This window comes from Seriola dumerili, unplaced genomic scaffold, assembly GCF_002260705.1.
Source record: "Seriola dumerili isolate Sdu_G_001 unplaced genomic scaffold, Sdu_1.0 BDQW01000191.1, whole genome shotgun sequence".
Classification (NCBI taxonomy): Eukaryota; Metazoa; Chordata; class Actinopteri; order Carangiformes; family Carangidae; genus Seriola; species Seriola dumerili.
Genome location: NW_019174446.1, coordinates 5,884,458 through 5,904,200, shown reverse-complemented (window position 1 = coordinate 5,904,200; position 19,743 = coordinate 5,884,458). Strand labels below are relative to the sequence as shown.

General features: G+C 41.6%; 2 protein-coding genes across 3 annotated transcripts; both read left to right on the top strand.

The window, feature by feature from the left end:
- The first annotated feature begins 7,375 nt into the window (after positions 1 to 7,375).
- LOC111227865 (limbic system-associated membrane protein-like) lies at positions 7,376 to 13,545 on the top strand. Its single transcript, XM_022753591.1, has 10 exons — positions 7,376 to 7,383; positions 8,244 to 8,407; positions 8,784 to 8,933; positions 9,108 to 9,239; positions 10,303 to 10,384; positions 11,529 to 11,577; positions 11,786 to 11,872; positions 12,019 to 12,152; positions 12,546 to 12,662; positions 13,012 to 13,545. Exons 1-9 carry the CDS (start codon positions 7,376 to 7,378, stop codon positions 12,646 to 12,648), a joined length of 909 nt encoding a protein of 302 aa, XP_022609312.1. The 3' UTR covers positions 12,649 to 12,662; positions 13,012 to 13,545.
- A 1,352-nt stretch (positions 13,546 to 14,897) lies between these two features.
- LOC111227889 (B-cell receptor CD22-like) lies at positions 14,898 to 19,741 on the top strand. Of its 2 annotated transcripts, XM_022753624.1 has the most exons (10): positions 14,898 to 14,945; positions 15,045 to 15,097; positions 15,262 to 15,597; positions 15,694 to 15,918; positions 17,090 to 17,374; positions 17,500 to 17,578; positions 17,916 to 17,946; positions 18,282 to 18,455; positions 18,546 to 18,655; positions 19,367 to 19,741. In XM_022753624.1, exons 2-10 carry the CDS (start codon positions 15,046 to 15,048, stop codon positions 19,425 to 19,427), a joined length of 1,353 nt encoding a protein of 450 aa, XP_022609345.1. In that variant the 5' UTR covers positions 14,898 to 14,945; position 15,045; the 3' UTR covers positions 19,428 to 19,741. The 2 variants fall into 2 exon arrangements, with proteins under 2 accessions (XP_022609345.1, XP_022609346.1); XM_022753625.1 differs by lacking the exon at positions 14,898 to 14,945 and having other exon boundaries at positions 14,953 to 15,097; positions 18,285 to 18,455.
- The last annotated feature ends 2 nt before the right edge of the window (positions 19,742 to 19,743 follow it).

Genomic DNA, 19,743 nt, shown 5'->3' with positions numbered 1-19,743 from the left:
TGCCTCCATTTAATTATTTTGTTTAATCCCCCATTGGTTTCAGTGATTCTTTGGCAAAATGCCATTCATCAAGTCATCATGTAGAGTCCCTAAAAGACAGCACAGAAACAACATATCACCTTGTCAGATATGATTGTAGCTCTGATCATCGTCATTCTTGCCCAGACTTCCCCCGCGGAGAGCACCACTCAATTTGAAGACTAACACATGTTGGACAGTCGAATCATTATTTGCTTATGTGGAGTCCGTCCAAGGCTGGAGGGCCTGGAGAGCCAAGAGTCTAATCTGTGGGCATAAGGAATAACATAGAAATAACATATTGTACAACTTAAAGTATGGCAGGGGAGCATACTGTGAGCGGTCACATTACATGAAAACAGCAGGCAGGAAGTGTTTTCAACAGCGGAAAATCTTCAGGTCCAGTCTGACCACCGGTCACACTTCATCTGGCCTGCAGGCTGCGGTCAGTGGATGGATACCTTCCCTACCGTAAGGTTGGATATGCTGTCATACATTTGTCTATTGCTCCCTCTCACACTTTTTTTTCTATTTCTCTGATAAATCTAACACTTATCTACTCTAAAAACCTATTCCTTTTCTTATTTTGTCCGCCTTTTCCTTTCTCTCCTTTCTTTCCTTCCTCCTAAGCAACCTTACCTCATCATGTTTTTGTCTCTTTTTTCCCCCTCTCCTACCTTCCCCTTCAAACTTTCTCATTCCTCCCTCGCTCACCCTCTTTCTCTCTCTGTTTGTGGTCAGTCACACTTAATCTAGCTCCATCCATCTGTTTCTCTTCATTCGTTTAGTCCAGCCTGTTTTTGATTAAGATTACATCAGGCTTTGACCTATTAGTGTGCCGTGATCCTTTTGAAGTCATTTTGTGGTTACAGGTTAAGCTCAAAGCCCACCACTCTCCATACTTTACATAATACAGACAGTATTTCGAGGGGGAAAAAAACAGTATAGGTTCTTAAAACTTTTCAGCCAGCGACCAAAATGACTTTTTTTCCCTGGGATCCAGGATCATTAAATCATACGAGAGTTCTTGTCATGTGGAGACTCGCTAGAGGAGGGCCTGCGACCCATTTTGGGTCTCAACCCATAATCCAACCTAGCAATCTGTGAACTGGAATATATTGTTCATTTAACCTCATATCCTGAGGATTTTGATTATATTTTGAAGGTAACTTTCCCAACCAGAGAATTTCTGTTCCTTATTAGGGTTGAAGTTCAAAGCCGAGCTCATTTTCCCCACTAAACATAATGCAGACCTCTTGTACAAAATAGTGTTTTGTCAGGCCCCAAATGAAAAATGTAACTATTATCATTATACTCGTTAAAACCACTAATAATTCTGTTGTTTTTATGTGAAGACCTACCAAAGAGGCCTGCGGATCCAAACATCCAGCAGGATATAAATCGGATATTCATCCATGTTTCCTAACTTCAATACTGATCCCTTATATTGGCCCCTCCATCATCTCTGATCAGTTGGCTAACAAGTAAAATGTCAGCATTCATTTCCAGATGTAGATCAAGATATCATCTGTGAAACCTCCCCCTTCTTTCCTCTGCTTGGATGCCTGTGAATAGAGATTGACTGAAATGTTAAACTGTACATCATCATTATTCCTGGGTCAAAGCTCGGGTAAGTAGCCAATTGGCCGAGTCGTGACGCTAAACTGACATCTATTGGCCAAGTTGTGGCAGGGTAGGATGTTAAAGTCATTTAGACTCATCAGGCTAAGTGGACACAGTTGACTGAGAGGTCTCGAACCTCCCCACGTCTGGTTGTGGGTAGTTCTCAGTGCCAACAATTCTCAATTAGAGCAGTGGATGAGAGGACATCTGGGCTGCTGAGTCTGTCTGCTTGACTTATGTATATTAATGAACGCCAACAGGCCTGAATTCATTTCTCAAATGAACCATGTATGTCTGTCTTTTTAACAGATAAACATGACTGATTCAACACATCAGTCAATCATGATGGTCTAAGTTTGCACCAATGACTATGTCAGAATAGAGTGAAGACTTTCGTAAAGCCATAAATCTGATCACTTAATATTCTGTATATTGATGACAATGAATATTTAGTTAAAGTTGCAGTAATCAATATTTTTATTTCAACAATGGGTCAAGTGTGTGATGTGAAAGGTGGTAAATGGACTGCACTTACATAGCGCTTTTCTAGTCTTATCGAAGATTCAAAGCCCTTTACACCACAAGCAACATTCATTCCTTCACACACACATTCATACAGCACTTTCTTCTACACATACAGCGCATCTACACACACTCATTCACTGATGGAACAACCATCAGAGGCAATTTGGGGCTCAGTATCTTGCCCAAGGACTCTTCGACATTCATACTGGAGGAGTCAGAGATCTAACTACCGACCTTCTGATGATACCTGGTGAGCCACAGCCGCCACCAGGTGTCAGTAGATATGGGTAGTTCAGTACCTATAGTAGTAATACTACAATTACAAAGTCTTTGAGTATCGATTCAATACCACAGAAAAGGGACTTTCCTCACATTAGTTCTCATTCTGGTCAGATGAACACTCTTCCTACAGTCTGCTTCTCTGCCGCTGCTGCTGCTGCTGCTGCTGCTGCTGCTGCTGCTGTTGCTGTGTATGTGCACAATGATCACCTCATTAAATCAGAAAATTCATACAATAAACATTTGTTATTGACAGTCTTGTGTTTTAACATGAACAGTGAACACAGTGGAGCATTTAGAGGCAGATATTTGGTGCTAAAAGATGAGAGAATGGACTTGTATTCATCAGGTGGCCAAAAACACGACCTGTATTCTCCTAATGTTACGCCATGTCTGTTGGATGTGTAAATAAGCAACTGCAACTGCTTTACAAGGTCACAAATCTTGTATCATATTGATTTTCATCAGTCTTTAACAACTTGTGGGACAAAAAAAACCTATTGATGCAGGTTTAAAGATTTCACAAGACAACAGCACTGAAGGTTTGCTTGATTATTTTCATTATATACAGATATATAAACAATCAAAACACCAGCAGACGTCTCATGTGACAAAAAGGCACTTATGCCTGTTGGTGTCTTCAGTACATAAAGTATTTTGACTCCTCTCTGTCCTTATTTTTATGGACCTCTCTCTCTCTCTCTTTCTCTCTCTCTCTCTCTCTCTCTCTATCATGAGACTACAGGTTATTCACGTCCAATTCAAAGACACAGTTGTGAATGTGACAAAATCACAAGGATGTCACATTTTCACAATAACATAAAGTAGGAAATCAAATCAAATTACCTTAAACCCGTTAAAGACATACAAAAGGAGAAGTGAGAAAAAGTGAAAATAGAAACAAGCTCAAAAGATGGAGGAGGAGAGGGTAGTTACTTTAAAAGCACACATATACTTCCTCTTCCTCCTCCTTCTGCCCTTTCCACTCCTCCGCTCACCTCACACCACCGGATTCTGATCACCATGCAACTCTCATCGCTATAAAAATCACCTCCATCGCTGTCCGGGTCGCACACATCCCACAAGTCTCTGTTTGACTGGCTGAGGTGAATGAAGATATTCTAAGAGGTGGGTGCTTCATATTTAATCAGCTGGATGGTGTTTATACTGATAAATATTACATTGTTCATCCCTCTGTCTCCCTGTGCTTTTCTCCTTCTCCGGTCACATTACACAGCTCGTGTCAGCGGAGATGTTGGCAGGTGCGTTAGTTCTGGGCACCATCCTCACAGCTTTACCAGGTAAGAAAAACACCTAAATATCTCTGAAAATGGACCCTTTTTTTCATCATGAGGTGCAAAACTTAACTGAACTAGGTTTTAGGTTTTTAGTTTTATTACTTTAAAGGATGAGAGATGAGCTAACAGGCTCTTTAATTGTCAATATTTATATTCTATTCCAAGTTTTTATATCAAAAAGGTGTCACACATACTGGTTTTACATACTGTTAAAAACATGAATGACTGACTTATAGGATCCATTATGCACATAAGGTTATGTAGCCAGGTGCCCTTGCCTTTACGCTCAGGTTATTTATAAGTATTGATCCCCTTTTGTGCAAGGTAGTCAGCCAGGCAGGCAGTTAGCAGCACAGGATGACACCACGGCTGCACATCAAGGCTCGTTCTCACTGCTTCACTTTTATGTGTCACTCTCTGAGCTGAGCAGAACTGTGGTTTGACAAGTTTTCCTCTGAGGAGCCGCATGGAAGGAAAAATTTTTACTTGTGGGCAGCTGAAATTTACACTTCTTTTAGTTTCCAAATATGTATTCCCCAAACCTACGGTCTGCTTTATTTTATATGAAAGCAATTTTGTGGATATGACAGCCACTAGATGCTAATTCATTTGGGAATCTGAGCTGTTCCTCAATAAAAACATTAGTGCAGCTGAGTGTAGAGCTGCTACAGGGCTTGATGTGAGCACGAGCTTCAGACTTTCAGGTGGAACATAACAGACGTTTGGATTTTATGATTTTGTATGTTAAATTGGTGCACCTGTTTGTGTGTGTGTGTGTGTGTGTGTGTGTGTGTGTGTGTGTGTGTGTGTGTGTGTGTGTGTGTGCAGGTATCCAGAGCAGGTGGAGTGTGTCATTTTCTAGGAGGGAGATCTGTGTGTGGGCAGGAACAACTGTCACTCTGCCCTGTCGTTATGACTACCCATCAGGTATAAAAGTAACAAATAAACCTCTTTCAATTTTATTTTTTATCCTCTTTTAGTTATTGGGTATTACATTTTTTATTTAATATTTTTAAATATGTATAATAATAATAATAATAATAATAAAGCCTAGAAATGCTTGTATCCGAGCTCCAAGAGACAAACCCTCTTGCACAATTTTGTTCTGGTTTTCATGAACTGAACAGGCCATACTGTGAAGAGAGTCATGTGGTTCCGTGTGTCTGCGGAGGGTCGCAGGGAGTTCACCCACCACACCGACACAAACCAGATCAGCCTGTCATACCGTGGACGCACACGGTGGGAGACGCCACAGATTTGGTGAATGATTTGAAATGAAATTTTACATGAATTAGAAATAAGGTGTCATCATTTAATCCTATTTTTTCAGCTACATTGGGGGCAGCTATTCCAGCTGTTCAGTCCAGATTCGGGGTGTGAAGCTGAGTGATGCGGGCCAGTACCACTTCAGGTTTGAGACAGACCAACCACTGGGTAGATGGACCTCCCCTGACACCATCACTCTGGATGTAACGGGTAGGTTTATCTCAGCTATGACAGTGATGATGAAAGTGAAGCACTGTATAAATGTGCGTGTGTGTGTGTGTGTGCGCGTGTGTGTGTGTTGTGATGACCGTAACCACCCGCCAAATGTGTGTGTGTGTGTGTGTGTGTGTGTGTGTGTGTTTTCCAGACCTCCATGTCCAGGTGCATCCAGCCAGGCCCGCCAACATGTTTGGCTTCGGAGAGACAGTGTTTGTAGGCTGCCAGGCCAGAGGATGTGCTGCTCCAGGAAGGAGCCTGGCACTCTACAGGTGTGGGGGTGGACATGTGCACATTTCATATGTATACAGTTTATTACACTGTATAGATGATGTGACGCTCTGCACACAGGAATGGACTAAACCTCGGCTCCTATGAAAAATGGATGATCATCAACCGCTTTGACCAACAGCATGCTGGAGCGTACGCCTGTCGACCAATCCCACCTCAAAATGTACAGTCCCCATCCCTCTCCCTGGCTCTGGGACGTGAGTAACCTCGATCAACCAATCAAGCTGAGCAAAACAGGAGCTTCTCAGAACACCTGTTCATTATCTTAACTTGTTAACATGCTTGCAGGAAGGTATATCTGGGAATTGTTAGACACAAGTATTGCTCTGATGTGTTTTACTCTTTCAGGAAACAACACAGAAAACTATTTCACTGAGATTTTTAAGAAGAACTTTTTTCCAGTGTTCAATAGCACATGAAGTATTTAACAATTCTACTTTAGCAGAAATGTTTGATATACTAGAAACTGTATTTACATTATGCATTAATTCAGCTCCACTCTACTTTTTTCTGGCCTCTTTCTCCCCATTTCTTCCTCATATATGTTTCTTTTCTCTCTGTCTGTTCTCTTCCAGACGCCCCTCACTCCACCTCCATAGCAGTCTTTCCAGTAGGGGAGGTGTCCGAGGGGGGGTCTGTCACTCTGACCTGCAGTAGCGATGCAGCTCCGCCTGTGGAGAGCTTTGCCTGGTTTAAAGGTACAGGACAGTCCTTTGTGTTTACTGATGCACTGCATGATGGACACACTAACTGACACTAACCAGCTGGGCGGCAGATATGAGCTGACTGGTTGATGATAGCTATAGCATACTTGATGACATGGATGGCGTTTGAATTGCGCTGTAGTGTAAAGTTATATGTGTGCTAATCTGCACCTGTGTCTGTGTCTGCTCTGCAGACATGGAGAGTGGCAGCATCCCAGACAGTTTCAGGCCTCAGCTCCATCTGTCCCACCTCAAATACTCAGACAGAGGAGAATACTTCTGTGTGGCACGTAACTCACTGGGAACGGACCGCTCCAATCCACTGCAGCTCAATGTCACTTGTAAGTACGTTGCATGTTTTCAGTAGTACCACAGGCGTGGTGTTTTTGCCCCATGTCACACAGTTCAGAATCAAAATTAGATGCTTAGATCAGAATTTGATTTAGGTTTTAAAATTGTGGAAACTTGAGATATCAGCCACACTGCACATTGGGCTCAGTGTGATAGAAAAATGTCCATAATGCAGTAATGATCGTTGTTTTTCCCTCTGTCTGTTTAGACGCTCCGAAGAACACACATGTGCTGGTGAGTCCTCGAGGTGACATCAGAGAGGGTTCATACGTAAACCTGAGCTGTGTCAGCCACGCCAACCCTCCTGCCAGCAGGTATGTGGGATCAACATAGAGAGAGTTTCCTACCAAGCAATAAATCAAACATATGACAGAGCTGAACTGAGTCTGATTCTATTTGTTCTTATTATGCCCCTTAAGTGGGACAAAACTATTTAAATCAGCGGTCCCCAAACTTTTTTCAGTGGGGGCCACATCAACTTTCCTTTCTGAGATGGGGGGCCGAGGTTAGTCTATAACAGGAAATGATATGGGCCAGGGTGACAACCAGTATTATTGTGGAGATTACAATGATAATTTGTTGTAGCTGCCCTTCGTTTGGCTTTGGCACCACCTGTTGATTTGCAAAAAAAAGTAATAAAAAGTCTTCACATGTGTTTATTTGAAGTACCACAGATACTCCATTTATTTTATAGAAAATAACAACACAAACTGATGGTAATGGCAGGGGGGGGGGGGCGCCGGCGGGCCGGCGGGCCGGCGGGCCGGCGGGCCGTCAGGCGGCTAACTCTGCTTGCTAGGCGCAATGCCTGTGCCAGGGGGAAAAGTTTGTCCAAAGTCCACAAGTTTGGTGTCTACAGACTCGGCTCGGCCGTTTAAAATTTCTGACACATCTGTTAATAAAGGCGAGGTCCCATTTCCATTCTGTGTCGATCAGCTCTGGGACAGTTTTTCCCTTTGTCAGGAGAAAGGCATTGATTTCGGGTAGCAGGTCGTAAAAACGCTTCAAAACTCTGCCCCGGCTTAACCAGCGGACATCAGTATGGTAAACCACGTCTCCGTGGGCGGATTCTAGTTCGGAGAGAAAGGCTTGGAACTGCCTGTGTTTAAGTCCGTTTGCTCTGATGAAGTTTATGCAGGACACAACCACCTTCATGACAGATTCCCACCTCAGAACTTTGCAGCTTGACGCTGGCTCGGTCACGATCAAAGTCACGTCAGAATATACCATTGTGTGAGGAGGTGAAGATGAGCCACTATTAACTATAAATAGCTCATAACTATGGTCAATTTTAATTAGAATGCCAACCTTTAAGTACGGATATGTTATGATGTTATGATAGGAAAATGCAATTTAATAAAAATTGGTTGATGTTTAGAGGGATTGTCTGGGATCGTTAAGTGGGCCACTCCAATTGCTTTGGCGGGCCGGATGTGGCCCGCGGGCCGTAGTTTGGGGACCCCTGCTTTAAATGTTTATATGTATTCACATCTCTTCACCTAAATAAAATCCAGTGTTCAATCAATCTACTTATTAAAAAATATTTTTGCTCGTCCTATAAATCCTTTTTCTCATCATCATCATCATCACCCCTCCCCCCAACCCCTCACACACACATACACCCTCACACACTCTCTCTCTCTCTCTCTCTCTCTCTCTCTCTCTCCTGCAGGTATGCTTGGTATCGTATCCTAGGTGATCAGGTGTTGGCTAAAGGAGCAGTTCAGAACCTGACGTTCCTTTCGGTGCGTGCTCACCACGCTGGTCAGTACTACTGCACAGCGTCAAACCAATTAGGATACCAAACCTCCCCTGCTGCATCACTCACTGTTCTCTGTAAGTAGTGGGTGTGTTGTATGTGTCTGGCAGTACTGATACATACGGTATTTATATAGCCATGTTACTCTGTCAGTATTGTCCAACCTCTCATCCTTCAGTTCATCCTTTCACACATTATCTAACTGTACGTTTAGCTGTGTCTTTATAAAACAATCATTTAACACACTGAAATCAGATTAGGATCCATCTTTGGAGGTTAATTTGATCCTTAGGAAATCAAACTCTCCAGACCTTCGCCTTCTCCAGCCCCTGTTTCTTCTCTGTAAATTTGAATAATTTTCACATTGAATTTGTATCCCAAAGATTCACAACACTGTAGGATGGTCCCTTATATATATATATATATATATATATACTTCTTCTCTGGCTCCAGATCCTCCTAAGAACACCTCAGTTCTGGCTCGTCCCTCCAGTGTGGTGGATGCTGGCAGGCCGTTGACTTTGACCTGCAGCAGTCAGGCCAACCCGGCAGTGGACAACTTCACATGGCACCGATTAGCTCTGGACGGGGGCTCTGTACAATGTTAGCATCCTAAAAATGTGATTCCACTCAAGGTTAACGGAACAAAATCATCAACTCTCTCTGTGGTGAAATGTTTGTAGTCAGTAAAACCTCATGTGCTTTGAGCTCCTGTTCTGTTTATCTGTATCTGATTCAGTAACTGAGTCTTCTCCCTCTCTGTGCTCCTTCATGCAGCGTGGGGCACAAAGTCCGGTCCCGTTTTCACCTTCTCAGAGGTCGGCCCCGGAGAGAGCGGTCAGTACTACTGTGAGGCCAGGAATCGGATCGGAGCCCACAGCTCTCCTGTCCTCACTGTGCGAGTCAGAGGTACATTTTCTTCATCTTTTAGACTTTTTGTCAGTCTGTCTTTGTGTTTTGTCACAATAAAAGTGAAGCATTTTTCGTTTGTTAGTACAGTGCTCCAGTAAAGTGGAGATTCTCACTTTTATTTTTAGCCACACTAACAGCGCTTTGTTGGTTGGTTGGTCTGTCAACCCCTTTGGCCTAGACTGAAATGGACCCCAAAGAGTGAAACCTGACTTTTTTGATAGTAACTAAACTGGGATTTATTTGTTTGGAAATGATTATTGCTTCACAATCAAGATCACAATGGATTTTTTTTTAATGTGGTGACTTTCCTGAGTCCTGAAGGTTTCATTCAGAGTTACATTCACACTCTGTCTGGGTGACTTAGTGTTTCATCTCTGCTGACCACTGTTCCCCACAGATTTTTCTCTTTTTTTCTAAGTCATAATGTACACTGCCACTTTTGAGTGCAGTGGAAGAGATGAAGTGTCACTGATAACCTTAGTGAAACACTCCTGCCCCATTTTTACATCTATGTTTTTGATTATCTCAGACTATTTAAAAAAAGAAAAAAATGCTTTCATGTGTTTATATGAGATTATGGTTAAATGGGTGTTTGGATAAGTTTCTGTGAGTCTGAAGTGACGAGTGATGAAACCTCCCTGTCACTATCACAGCATGGGGTCCACAGGCTCTGGTCTTCATTGTGTATGCTCTCATGATTCCTGACTGTTTTTCTATGAGTCATGGTGAGTCATGTAAAGCCCTCTCACTATGAGGGGAGAGGAGGAGGTGTTGTGGAAAACTACTATTTGAGTCTAGACAGCTGAAGAAGTAGAGTTGGGTTTGGAAATCAGAACTGGAAACACAAGTCTCAAGTCTAGACGACTGCACGATGATGCACGGCTCTTTTCCCGTTCCTCACTTTCTCTTGTTCTATTTTTAAAGTCTGATGTTCTTTTTTTCGCTTGTTGCACTTCTATTTTTGTTCATCTCATGTGGTCTGTCATCTGTGCGTCATTTCCTGTTTTTACTTCATGCTTTCTGGTCACGCTGATTACCTTTATTAACCTTCCACTGGCAGGTCGTCTTAAGGTCATTGCCCTGGCGTCGGCGGTGGGCGTGTCTGCTGGACTCATCACTCTTACCGTGGCCATAATGATCAGGTGACAGGAAGCACAGTGGTGCTAGAAAGTTTATGACCCGTTAAAAATGTTCTATATTTCTACACACAGCTGACCCGAATCATGACAAGATCTTCATCAAAGATAAAGAAAATCTAATTAAAGAAATAACATTAAAAACATTTAAACATTTCATTTATTTATTGAAAAAGGAAAAAGTACGTGAACCTTTGTTTTGAGTGAGTGGTGCGACCCTCTCAAGCAGCAACAACTTCGACCAAACGTTTCCAGCCACTGTTGCTCAGTCCTGCTCATCGACTCGTTCCTCCTTACAAATGTTGCTGGGCTTCCCTGACTGAACTGCTCAGGTCCATTTCTACTGGGTTAAGGTCTGAGCTCTGACAGCTTTAGCCGTTCTTCGGTTTACTGGTTTGTGCGTTCAGGCTCATCATCTTTCTGCAAGACTCATTTTCTGGTGAGCTTCAGTTCACAGACAGAAACGCTGATTTTTCCTGTAGTATTTGCTGATACAATAATTAATTCATAGTTCCATCAATGATTGCAAACCATCCTGGTCCAGAGGCAGCAAAGCTAACCCTAAACCATGATGCTGAGGAGAATAACAACAGTGTTGAATTTCCTTCATTTGTACATGATCTGCCTGACAGTGGATTGTTGGAGGCCAAACTCTTTAGAAAAATGGTTTTGTAACCTTTTCCAGTCTGTTGAAGAGCCACAACTGTTTTTCTGAGGTCCTGAGAAATTCCCTTTCAGTGATTCAGGCATGGTGCACGTGCACAAACCTGTGTTGAAGATCAGACTTTGAGAGTGAAGACCAAGGTTTGTGTTGTTTAAACAGAGCAGGACCTCCCACACTCACACTTGGTTGTCACCCCGTTGACTGAAACACCTGACTCTAATAAGCCCTTTAAATTAACTGATAGTTAATGAGATTTACAGAGTTCGACCATTTTATTTTTAAGTGAATGTAAAAGTTTTATGTTTATTGTCATCTGTTTAATTTCATTCTCTTTATCTAGTTTAAGGACTTAGATGAGGACCTGGTCACGTTTAGGGTCAGAAAGCAAGAACATTTTAAAGGCTTGTTTTGTGGTTTAATTGCATCACTATTGTGGCAGGAGTTATGTCCTGGTTGAGTTTTATAATTGTCCCTCTGTCTTCACAGTAAGAACATGCACCGAGTAGACATGGAGTCAGTAGAAATAGCAAACAAGGTACAGTATCATTGTGTATTCACTTTCCCTTACAAAAATATTGCTCAACATTTCAAAAACATTTTTTTAATACTAATAGATAAAAAATAATCATCCAACAATCCACAGTAAAGTCAGAATAATTTCTAAAGATGATGATGTGCGATTGTAATTTCCCTTGTTCCTTGTTTGTGTGTGTGTGTGTGTGTGTGTGTGTGTGTGACCCCAGCGTCCTTCAGTGACAGCTGACACCATGTTCTATGAGTCAGCCCAACAGAACTTCCCAGTGAGAAAGGGCAAGATGTCCGACATACCGGTGAGAAACTCAGTGCACAACCTGAGAGTCTTACATAACTGTGGAAAAAAGTTACAACAAGAGTGTGTGTGTGTGTGTGTGTGTGTGTGTGTGTGTGTGTGTGTGTGTGTGTGTGTGTGTGTGTGTGTGTGTGTGTGTGTGTGCAGGAAGAGCCAGATGACTTGAGTGACAGCTCCTACCCCTCCATCATTCCTCTAAAAGATGCTCCACCAATCACAGAAGTTGAAAAAGGCAGCTGCGCCCCCAACTACATCACTGTCCAGTACTCCAGGTTGTCCAGGTACACGCCCTCTTCCTCCTCCTCTGTCACTTTCTCTTCTCCTCTGAACCACATCCCTCTGACTGTTTCACTCTCAACGCTCCGTCACTTTCTGTCTCCCATCTGCACCATCTGCAATCTACTGTTTCATGTCTTGCAAATTTTATTTTACAACTACATTGGCTTAATCCTCCCATCTCCCTCTTGCTTTCTTCTTTATTCTCCTGTCATCACCTTCTCCCCTTCTGTTTCATTCCCCCTCTCATCTTCAACACCTTCCTCTGTTTGTGAGAGGACAGTAAATCTCTCTTCCCAGTTTTGACTCATAAAATAATATCTCTGTTTATGATATAATCTGAGTCAGATGTCCACATGAGCTCATATGGTTTCTGTTCGATGTTGATGTCTGCTCAGTGGAGACCAGGTGCAGGTCCACAACCTGCCACTAGGTGGTGATAAAAAACCAAAGGACTCCTCCAAAGTTGTTTACACCTTACTGCCCCAGCCTCGACACTGAACACAAGGAAAAAGGTACAGCAACCTAAAGTAATGTCTTTTGATCTTGCTGTATAATTTCATGGAACATGTCAGTACTATTATCATCCACATGCAGTATTATTTTTACAATAATCCAGTAAAGTTTTGCCCCTGAAAAAAAAAAAACTTGCAAAAGGATTTAAACACAACAAATTTTACTTTCAGAGTTTAGCTCTTTGTCTTAATTATGTACCAAATATTAAGCAACTCAGTGGCACAACATTTAAAATCACGCAGGAAGAATTTACACAGCTCAATGAAATGATTATTAAATTAGAATGTGTTCTACTCATGTTTCTGCCCTTGTTATTCTCCTCTGCTCCTTCCCTATGTTCTTCCTCAGCTGACCAGCACATCAGTCTTGCTCATGTCAACCAGTCACTTTGCTTCCATCCGTCCACAGAGGACTGTGGAAACCAGAAACTGCTCCTCGTGAACTCTAAAGATGCCTTACACGGTTCTAGGTCAGACATGTTGTTCTGGGATTCTCCATGGTTCTTCAGACCATAAGGGCAACATGTGGTCTTGCTACTGACTGGGAGTCCAGCCTCTACACTGTGTTGCATGTCTCTCCTGTTTTTCCTATGCATCTTACCACAGCATGATGTCTGATGAAGTCCTAAAGGGAAAAGGTGAAAAAAAAGGAACATCAACACTGATAGCCATGTTTTACTTGCCTTCATATCCACAGCACAGGTTATAACTACTGTTGCTTTTCAGTTGATGCTTGACACTGAAATTTGCAACCAAGAATATGTAGATGACAAAATATGACTGGTTGCTGCATTAACCTTTGCATCCTCAGAAAACTGAAAAGTGATAATCATCTGTATTTAAACATAAATGTCTCCAATAAAAATGTCAGTTTGGTATTAATCATAATAGTGAAAAATACATCTATAGATAATATGAAATATTTGACACGTGAATTTCCACATGTATTCAACATGTTCTAAATAGGCTTGTTCTGATTGCTGATGCTGCAACATTAATTCAGTTTATACAGCTTGTTTCCATTAAATCATTCTTTCCATTTTTATGTAGTATGAGCTAGGCCAGTAATAATGAAAATTACATGTTGTAGTTTGTTACATTGAAGGAAAATAAAAAAAATTTAATAACTTGAATGTGCGTTTTTATTTATTGCAAAGAAATCAATCACACACTAATTTACTTTGTCACAGAATGCGATGACGTCCATGTAAAAGGTTATACTAACAAACAATCTATTACAACTAAAAGTAACACAAATAAACTACAGGGTGTGGAAATCAGCACGATTAGCCATGAACACAGCACGAGCATGTGTGCTGCGGAGGTGATGATACAAAGTGCGTGTCATCAGTTGGAGGAGAGAGCAAAGGAGCGCAGCTTTTACAGTCTGGAAGGCCCAGGTGATCTACATCCAGTCTCCACCAATGTCCTGCAAGACAATGTGAGGGCATCACAACTCAAGTGATCATTTCATCATTCCAGATGAGGGACTGTGGACTGTAATATCCCACTACATGTTTGAGAATTTCCACTATTATGTTGATCATCTAAGCTCGCTCTTGCCACATGTTGCTGAACTGTGAAGGTGTCATAATTACATATTGTGACATTTCCTCGCTTGACTTGAAGCTACAATGGAAACATTCCTATGGTAATGTGCTAAAAAACTATGATAAAACACAATAAAATAATATTTAGGCATTATATTTAATGACGTTGCAGTCATCCGTTTGAACCCAAAGTTTTTATTTCACCCCCCAGGTTGCAGTCATTTATCCATTACACTGAGTATTGAGATCATTGCATTGAGTGTTTCACTGCATTGTCAGTTTATCTGAATCTACATGTTTAATGCTCACAAATCTGAAACGTTTAGGTGAATTAACATCTGCCACACAGACCAGGGAACATTTGGCATGGAGCGAGAAACTGAGAGTAAATTTCCAGCAGAGTCCTCGGTGACACTTCACCATCCTCAGCTTGTGCAAGAGTCACTTTGGTGTGTGGTGACAGCTGTGTGCTGCTGGAACCTGAACATACACTGTACTGTGTTGCCTGTTGTGTCTCGGTAGCGTGGTGTCTGATTGTCACAGTCTTGTTTCCTCACATCCCTCACACCTCACATTTATGGTGTTATTGCAGGCTGTATAACTTGATGTGATCAGCACTCTCAACATGTGATGTTATAATGAGAGGAAGCAGGGTCGGGACATCCTCCCACTTCTGCTTTTCATTCCATAAAATCATTTCATGAATTAGCAATAAGACAATTTGCTTGAGCTGGTGAGTACTTAAAACTTTTAAACACTGGTACTTTTTTTTGACATTTTGTTGTCCACAGCCTGAGAGTATTGACCTGTGTCTTGAACCATCATGTTCCAGGATGATTTTCATAATGGAGGGTCAGATTCTGATGATCCTGGTTATTATGCCGGGTAAGAAAACATACTCTTTTTAATTGAATGTAAAGGACATTTCTATGATCTTATACAATCTCTGTTTAGAACTTTTAAATATATTTAATATGATGTTACCAGTGCCTGTGGGAACTAGAGCTACAACACAATTTAACTGAAAGTATCTTTATTTTCATCCAAAGGTGTTCTCAGTGGATACTGGAGTGTGATCTTTGAAAATCAGTGCGCTTTGAAAGGGACATCAGTAGTTATAAAGTGCCGCTATGACTACCCTTCCGATCATACTGTCACTTCACGTTGGTGGTCTAAAGCACAGTATATTTTTGGGGCGTGGAGTCTGGTTCCCCTGTCTAGACTCCATTCACCCCCAGACTTCAAATATGTGGGCGACGACCATGGTAACTGTGATCTGGAAATCAACAATGTACGACACGCTGATGAAGGAGCGTACTTTTTTAGTTTTGTGACAACACGCAACAGGTGGACAAGTAGAAACTTTGCTGAATTGTCTGTAAAAGGTAATAACAAAATAATGGAATAATGTAAATTTTTCATGAATTGAAAAGGTTTTAGTAAAAATGTGTAAAGTGGATCTGTTTCTGTTCCTGCACCAGAGTTAACCGCTGTTGTACAGCCAAGCACTGTGACAGAGGGAGACCACGTCAGCCTGAGCTGTGTGTCAGGTTGCTCGACACCTACAACCATTGTCTGGTTTAGAGATGGACAACTTGTACCGAAACCAGTCTTCCGGGCCAGAAGAGACGATGCTGGGAGGTATTACTGTGCCGTCCTGAGACAAGAGACAGTCACATCCAACCTGGTGGCTCTGAATGTTCAATGTAAGTAAACAATAAACACTGAAGCTCAATTCATGGGCTTTTCTCACAGCAGACACAGCTCCACTCTGCTCAAGTGTCTGAGTAAGCCATGGCAGTGCGACAGTGAGCCAGTGAGAACAAAACAGGAACCTGACACTGAGGCAGCTAAATGGGATTCAGCCGTCATTAACGATGCCTCTGTGCCGATGACATATCGGGATGAAAGAAAAACAAATGGTTGCATTGGTACATGGATTTTTTAAAAGGATCTCCGTATTGTCATCCAACAGAGGGAGAAGATATTAGAAATATTGTTATGTATTTGTTTCATGCTACTGTAACCCTGGAATAATATCAGCTTGAGGGGCCAAGACGTGATTAACTCTACTGAGATTCACCTTGATGTCCAGTGTGAGTATGATGAGTTGAGAGATGAGATGAAGTTACACTGACTGATGCTGTGGATACAAGCACACAATGCAGACACAGCAGTGCTCTAGTTCTCATGCTGCGTTCAAGAGTTGTCAAGAGTTCACCCTTTACAGTGACAAGTGACAATTCATTCAAAGAGGGAAACGCTTGGTTACCTGATAGAACAACTTCCTTCGTTTTATTATTACCCTGGTCTGCCTGTCTGTTTGTTATCAGGACAATGTCCTGACGCTGTGAAAGACTCAGGAGAAGTGCTGATAAAAAGTATTTATACTGACTCATATTTGCAGAGCACTTTAATTCAAAGAGATATATACCTGATTATTTCAATCCGTCTTTCATGAAATACACAACTTCAAGAAATAATCAACTTCTGCAGAAAATTCAACCCATAAGACTAAAATATTGACAAAATAATTAACAAAAAAATGCATAATTAATTTGGTAGTCCAGCCAAATGAGTGTCCTCTAGCTGAGTGATCCCCAGTGTTTTGGGTTTGTGATTCCTCCTAATGAAGTAATTATGACCCCTAATCACAGGCTATGGTCTTAGTTGTGAGCAGCTCAACCAGCAAGAGATTTTTGCATCACACATTGTTTCATTTGATGATTTCTAAAAGGCCTGAAGAGGTGAATGTGTCCAGTATCCACAAGAAAGTGTAAATCTGAGAAAACTCTAAAATACAGCCACTTATCTATCTTGTCTCATTTAGGAATAAAACAAAATAATATCAAAAACGCCATTTTCCTTTTTTTTCAGACCGTCCAACAAACTTATCAGTTTCAATAGATCCACCACAGGCTGCCGAGAGCAGCGGTGTGAATCTGACCTGCAGCAGTGTGGCAAACCCCGCAGCAGTCAACTACACCTGGTACAAGAAGACAGATGATTCCAGCTCCATGCTGCAGGTGGGCTCAGGACAGGTGCTGTCTCTTCCCTCTGTGGAGGCGTCCCACACTGGACTCTACCTCTGCCAGGCCAGGAACAGTGTGGGGGAGAACAACTCAACTGAGGTGCTGCTGACCATGACGAGCGAGGAGCAAGGTTTGTGTCACTTTTTACACTTTTTAATCATTATCTCCAACAGAGGTGATTTTAAAGTGGCACAAAGCAGACGTGCTTCAGCTTCTACCTACAGTAATCTCACCGGACTGTGTGTTCCTCTTCAGGCAGCCGGCTCCTCCCAGTCTTAGCTGGAGTTGGAGCCTTTGTTTGTGTGGCACTTGTGATAGCACTTCTTTTGTTCTGGTGAGTCAATGAATGATGCAGACGTTACTTTTAGCATCTTTGTGTTGTATCTTCAGCTGTTTTTCTGCATGATGTGTATGTTTTTTGATGTGTTGTCATGGCTACATGTGTGTGTATGGAAGAGAGGGGGGTGTGTCAGCTTAAATTTTCTGCTTTGTTGCCACTTTTAACCCCTTAGTTTTTAGCTCACCTCTAACACAGATGGTCAGTAAAAATGTGTCAAGCTGCTGCTTACAGAACAACTCTGAAATGTGACGCCACAAAGTTGAGCAACAACTCACCAACTCACCAACACACGACTGATTTATTTTGGTTTTTGATTTCATTTATTTGGCAGGAGGAAACCGAGAACCTGTGCAGAGGAAAAAGTGAGTACATCGAATAGAAGTCACAAAAATAACTGATCTCACTCTGATCAAACTCTTATCATTAACCGTCAGTGACGCTAGGATTTGGGGGAATTTGAACTTTCCCATTCAAGCAGTAAACAAAAACAATTCAAATTTCATTTTCAGTCCCTGTGCTTTATCAAAGATCCAAGACAAGATTTGAAGAAGTGAATTATTTTTCCTGTAGCGTTTTTTCTATAGTGAATTTTTATGATGTTTCACAGTAACACGGTTTTTAGTGGAGCCAGAAGTAAAGTACCCAAAGTGCACCTGTGGAAGAAAACCTAATCTGACTTTTGTTATTTCCTCACCAGCAGACTGCATTAGACTCCAGGCTCAGTGGAAGAAGCTCAAGCTCATCAGCCAATGAAGATCAGTCTGACACAGTTTATGCCAACATCCACACATTTCCATCCCCTCCTCCACTTGTTCCCGCTGCTCCGGACATCGCTTCTCATTCACAGAGGAGCTCACACTGTGAAGATGATGTAAATATGATGCACAAACATGAATGTTCAAATGCAAAAGGACAAAACATGAGATTTTGAATCAAATTCCCGTCTGTCCTCTCCCTTCAGGTCCCCACTTCTTATGAAGCTGAAGTTACCTACTCAGCAGTGACCATCAAACCCCGAAACCAGAGTCTCCACCATCACACAAACAACAGCAGAGCTCCACGAGACTCCCGGTGGGTTTACTTTCCAAACATTGAAAATTACAGCACTGTGGCATCACTGCATCATTGTATTCACTGTCTCAAGTTTAGATCATATCAGCAGCCTTTAGTCACTGTTACTGTACGGTATTACATTAACAACTTACAAAATAACACAAGAGGACCACACCTTGAAAATGGGAACTCCCTCTTGTAATAGCTGAGGTTACAATTTCAAATTCCTTCCCAATTTTTTGACTCATTGGCCACTAATGACTTTCATTTTTCACTTTACACTTTATATGCAGTCAGACCGCTTCTGAATCAGACTCAAAACTGCTTTGCCTTCACTCTGAAAACCCAATAAAGTCTTTCAGTTATGTTCTCTGTAAACATTTATCTCCCTGCATTTAAGATATTCAATCTAGTCATTATTAACATGAGTAATATCACAGTATTACCAAAGAATGTCAGTTCCGTCTGCAGTCATTTAAATATTACACAAATTCCCAGAAATATTATTCAGGAGGACATGACCTCAGTGTTCTCAGAGGTCGTGACAAATGATAAATATACTCAACTTAAACTGCAGTTTATTCTGTGAAGCAATAAAACAGAGTTATGTATAAAACCAATGCTTGGCTAAAGCATATGGATATGGTGCAAGGTGTCATAGCCGCTACTAACCTGCCATCAGTGTAGGCACAGGAATACTCTGTACTAAGACCATCATTTTCTCCTCAGGTCCAAAGCAGGAGAGAGCAACGACTCTGTGATCTACGCTACTGTGGCTAAATCCAGCTGATCCACATCTTAGTGTGAGAGTCTTAAAACAAGCCAGTGTTTGTCAAAGGGATGAAAATGTCTTTTTGTACACCATACTATATATTTATGATTTATTTATATTAGTGTTTTTGTGTTTTGATTTATGATTTTTTTATACTTTGCAAAATAATACTTATTGTCGGCTATTGTATATTTTTGATAAACCAAAGCGAAAGAAAGGAAATCCTGAACATCAAATTTTCTGACTTTATACCTTTGTATTGTGTTTGGGATACTGTATACTACAGTGTAACAGTGCACAGAAAATCTATAAAGAATAACTGTGATATTGGGGC

Bases quoted from the DNA above. Each gene is read 5' to 3' on its own strand.
- LOC111227865 (XM_022753591.1), top strand. The intron at 8,934-9,107 runs GTTAGCATCCTA...TCCTTCATGCAG, and splicing joins GGACGGGGGCTCTGTACAAT to CGTGGGGCACAAAGTCCGGT. The intron at 11,873-12,018 runs GTGAGAAACTCA...GTGTGTGTGCAG, and splicing joins GCAAGATGTCCGACATACCG to GAAGAGCCAGATGACTTGAG.
- LOC111227889 (XM_022753624.1), top strand. From the start codon at position 15,046: ATGATTTTCATAATGGAGGGTCAGATTCTGATGATCCTGGTTATTATG. The intron at 15,919-17,089 runs GTAAGTAAACAA...CTTTTTTTTCAG, and splicing joins GGTGGCTCTGAATGTTCAAT to ACCGTCCAACAAACTTATCA. The intron at 17,947-18,281 runs GTGAGTACATCG...TTTCCTCACCAG, and splicing joins GAACCTGTGCAGAGGAAAAA to CAGACTGCATTAGACTCCAG.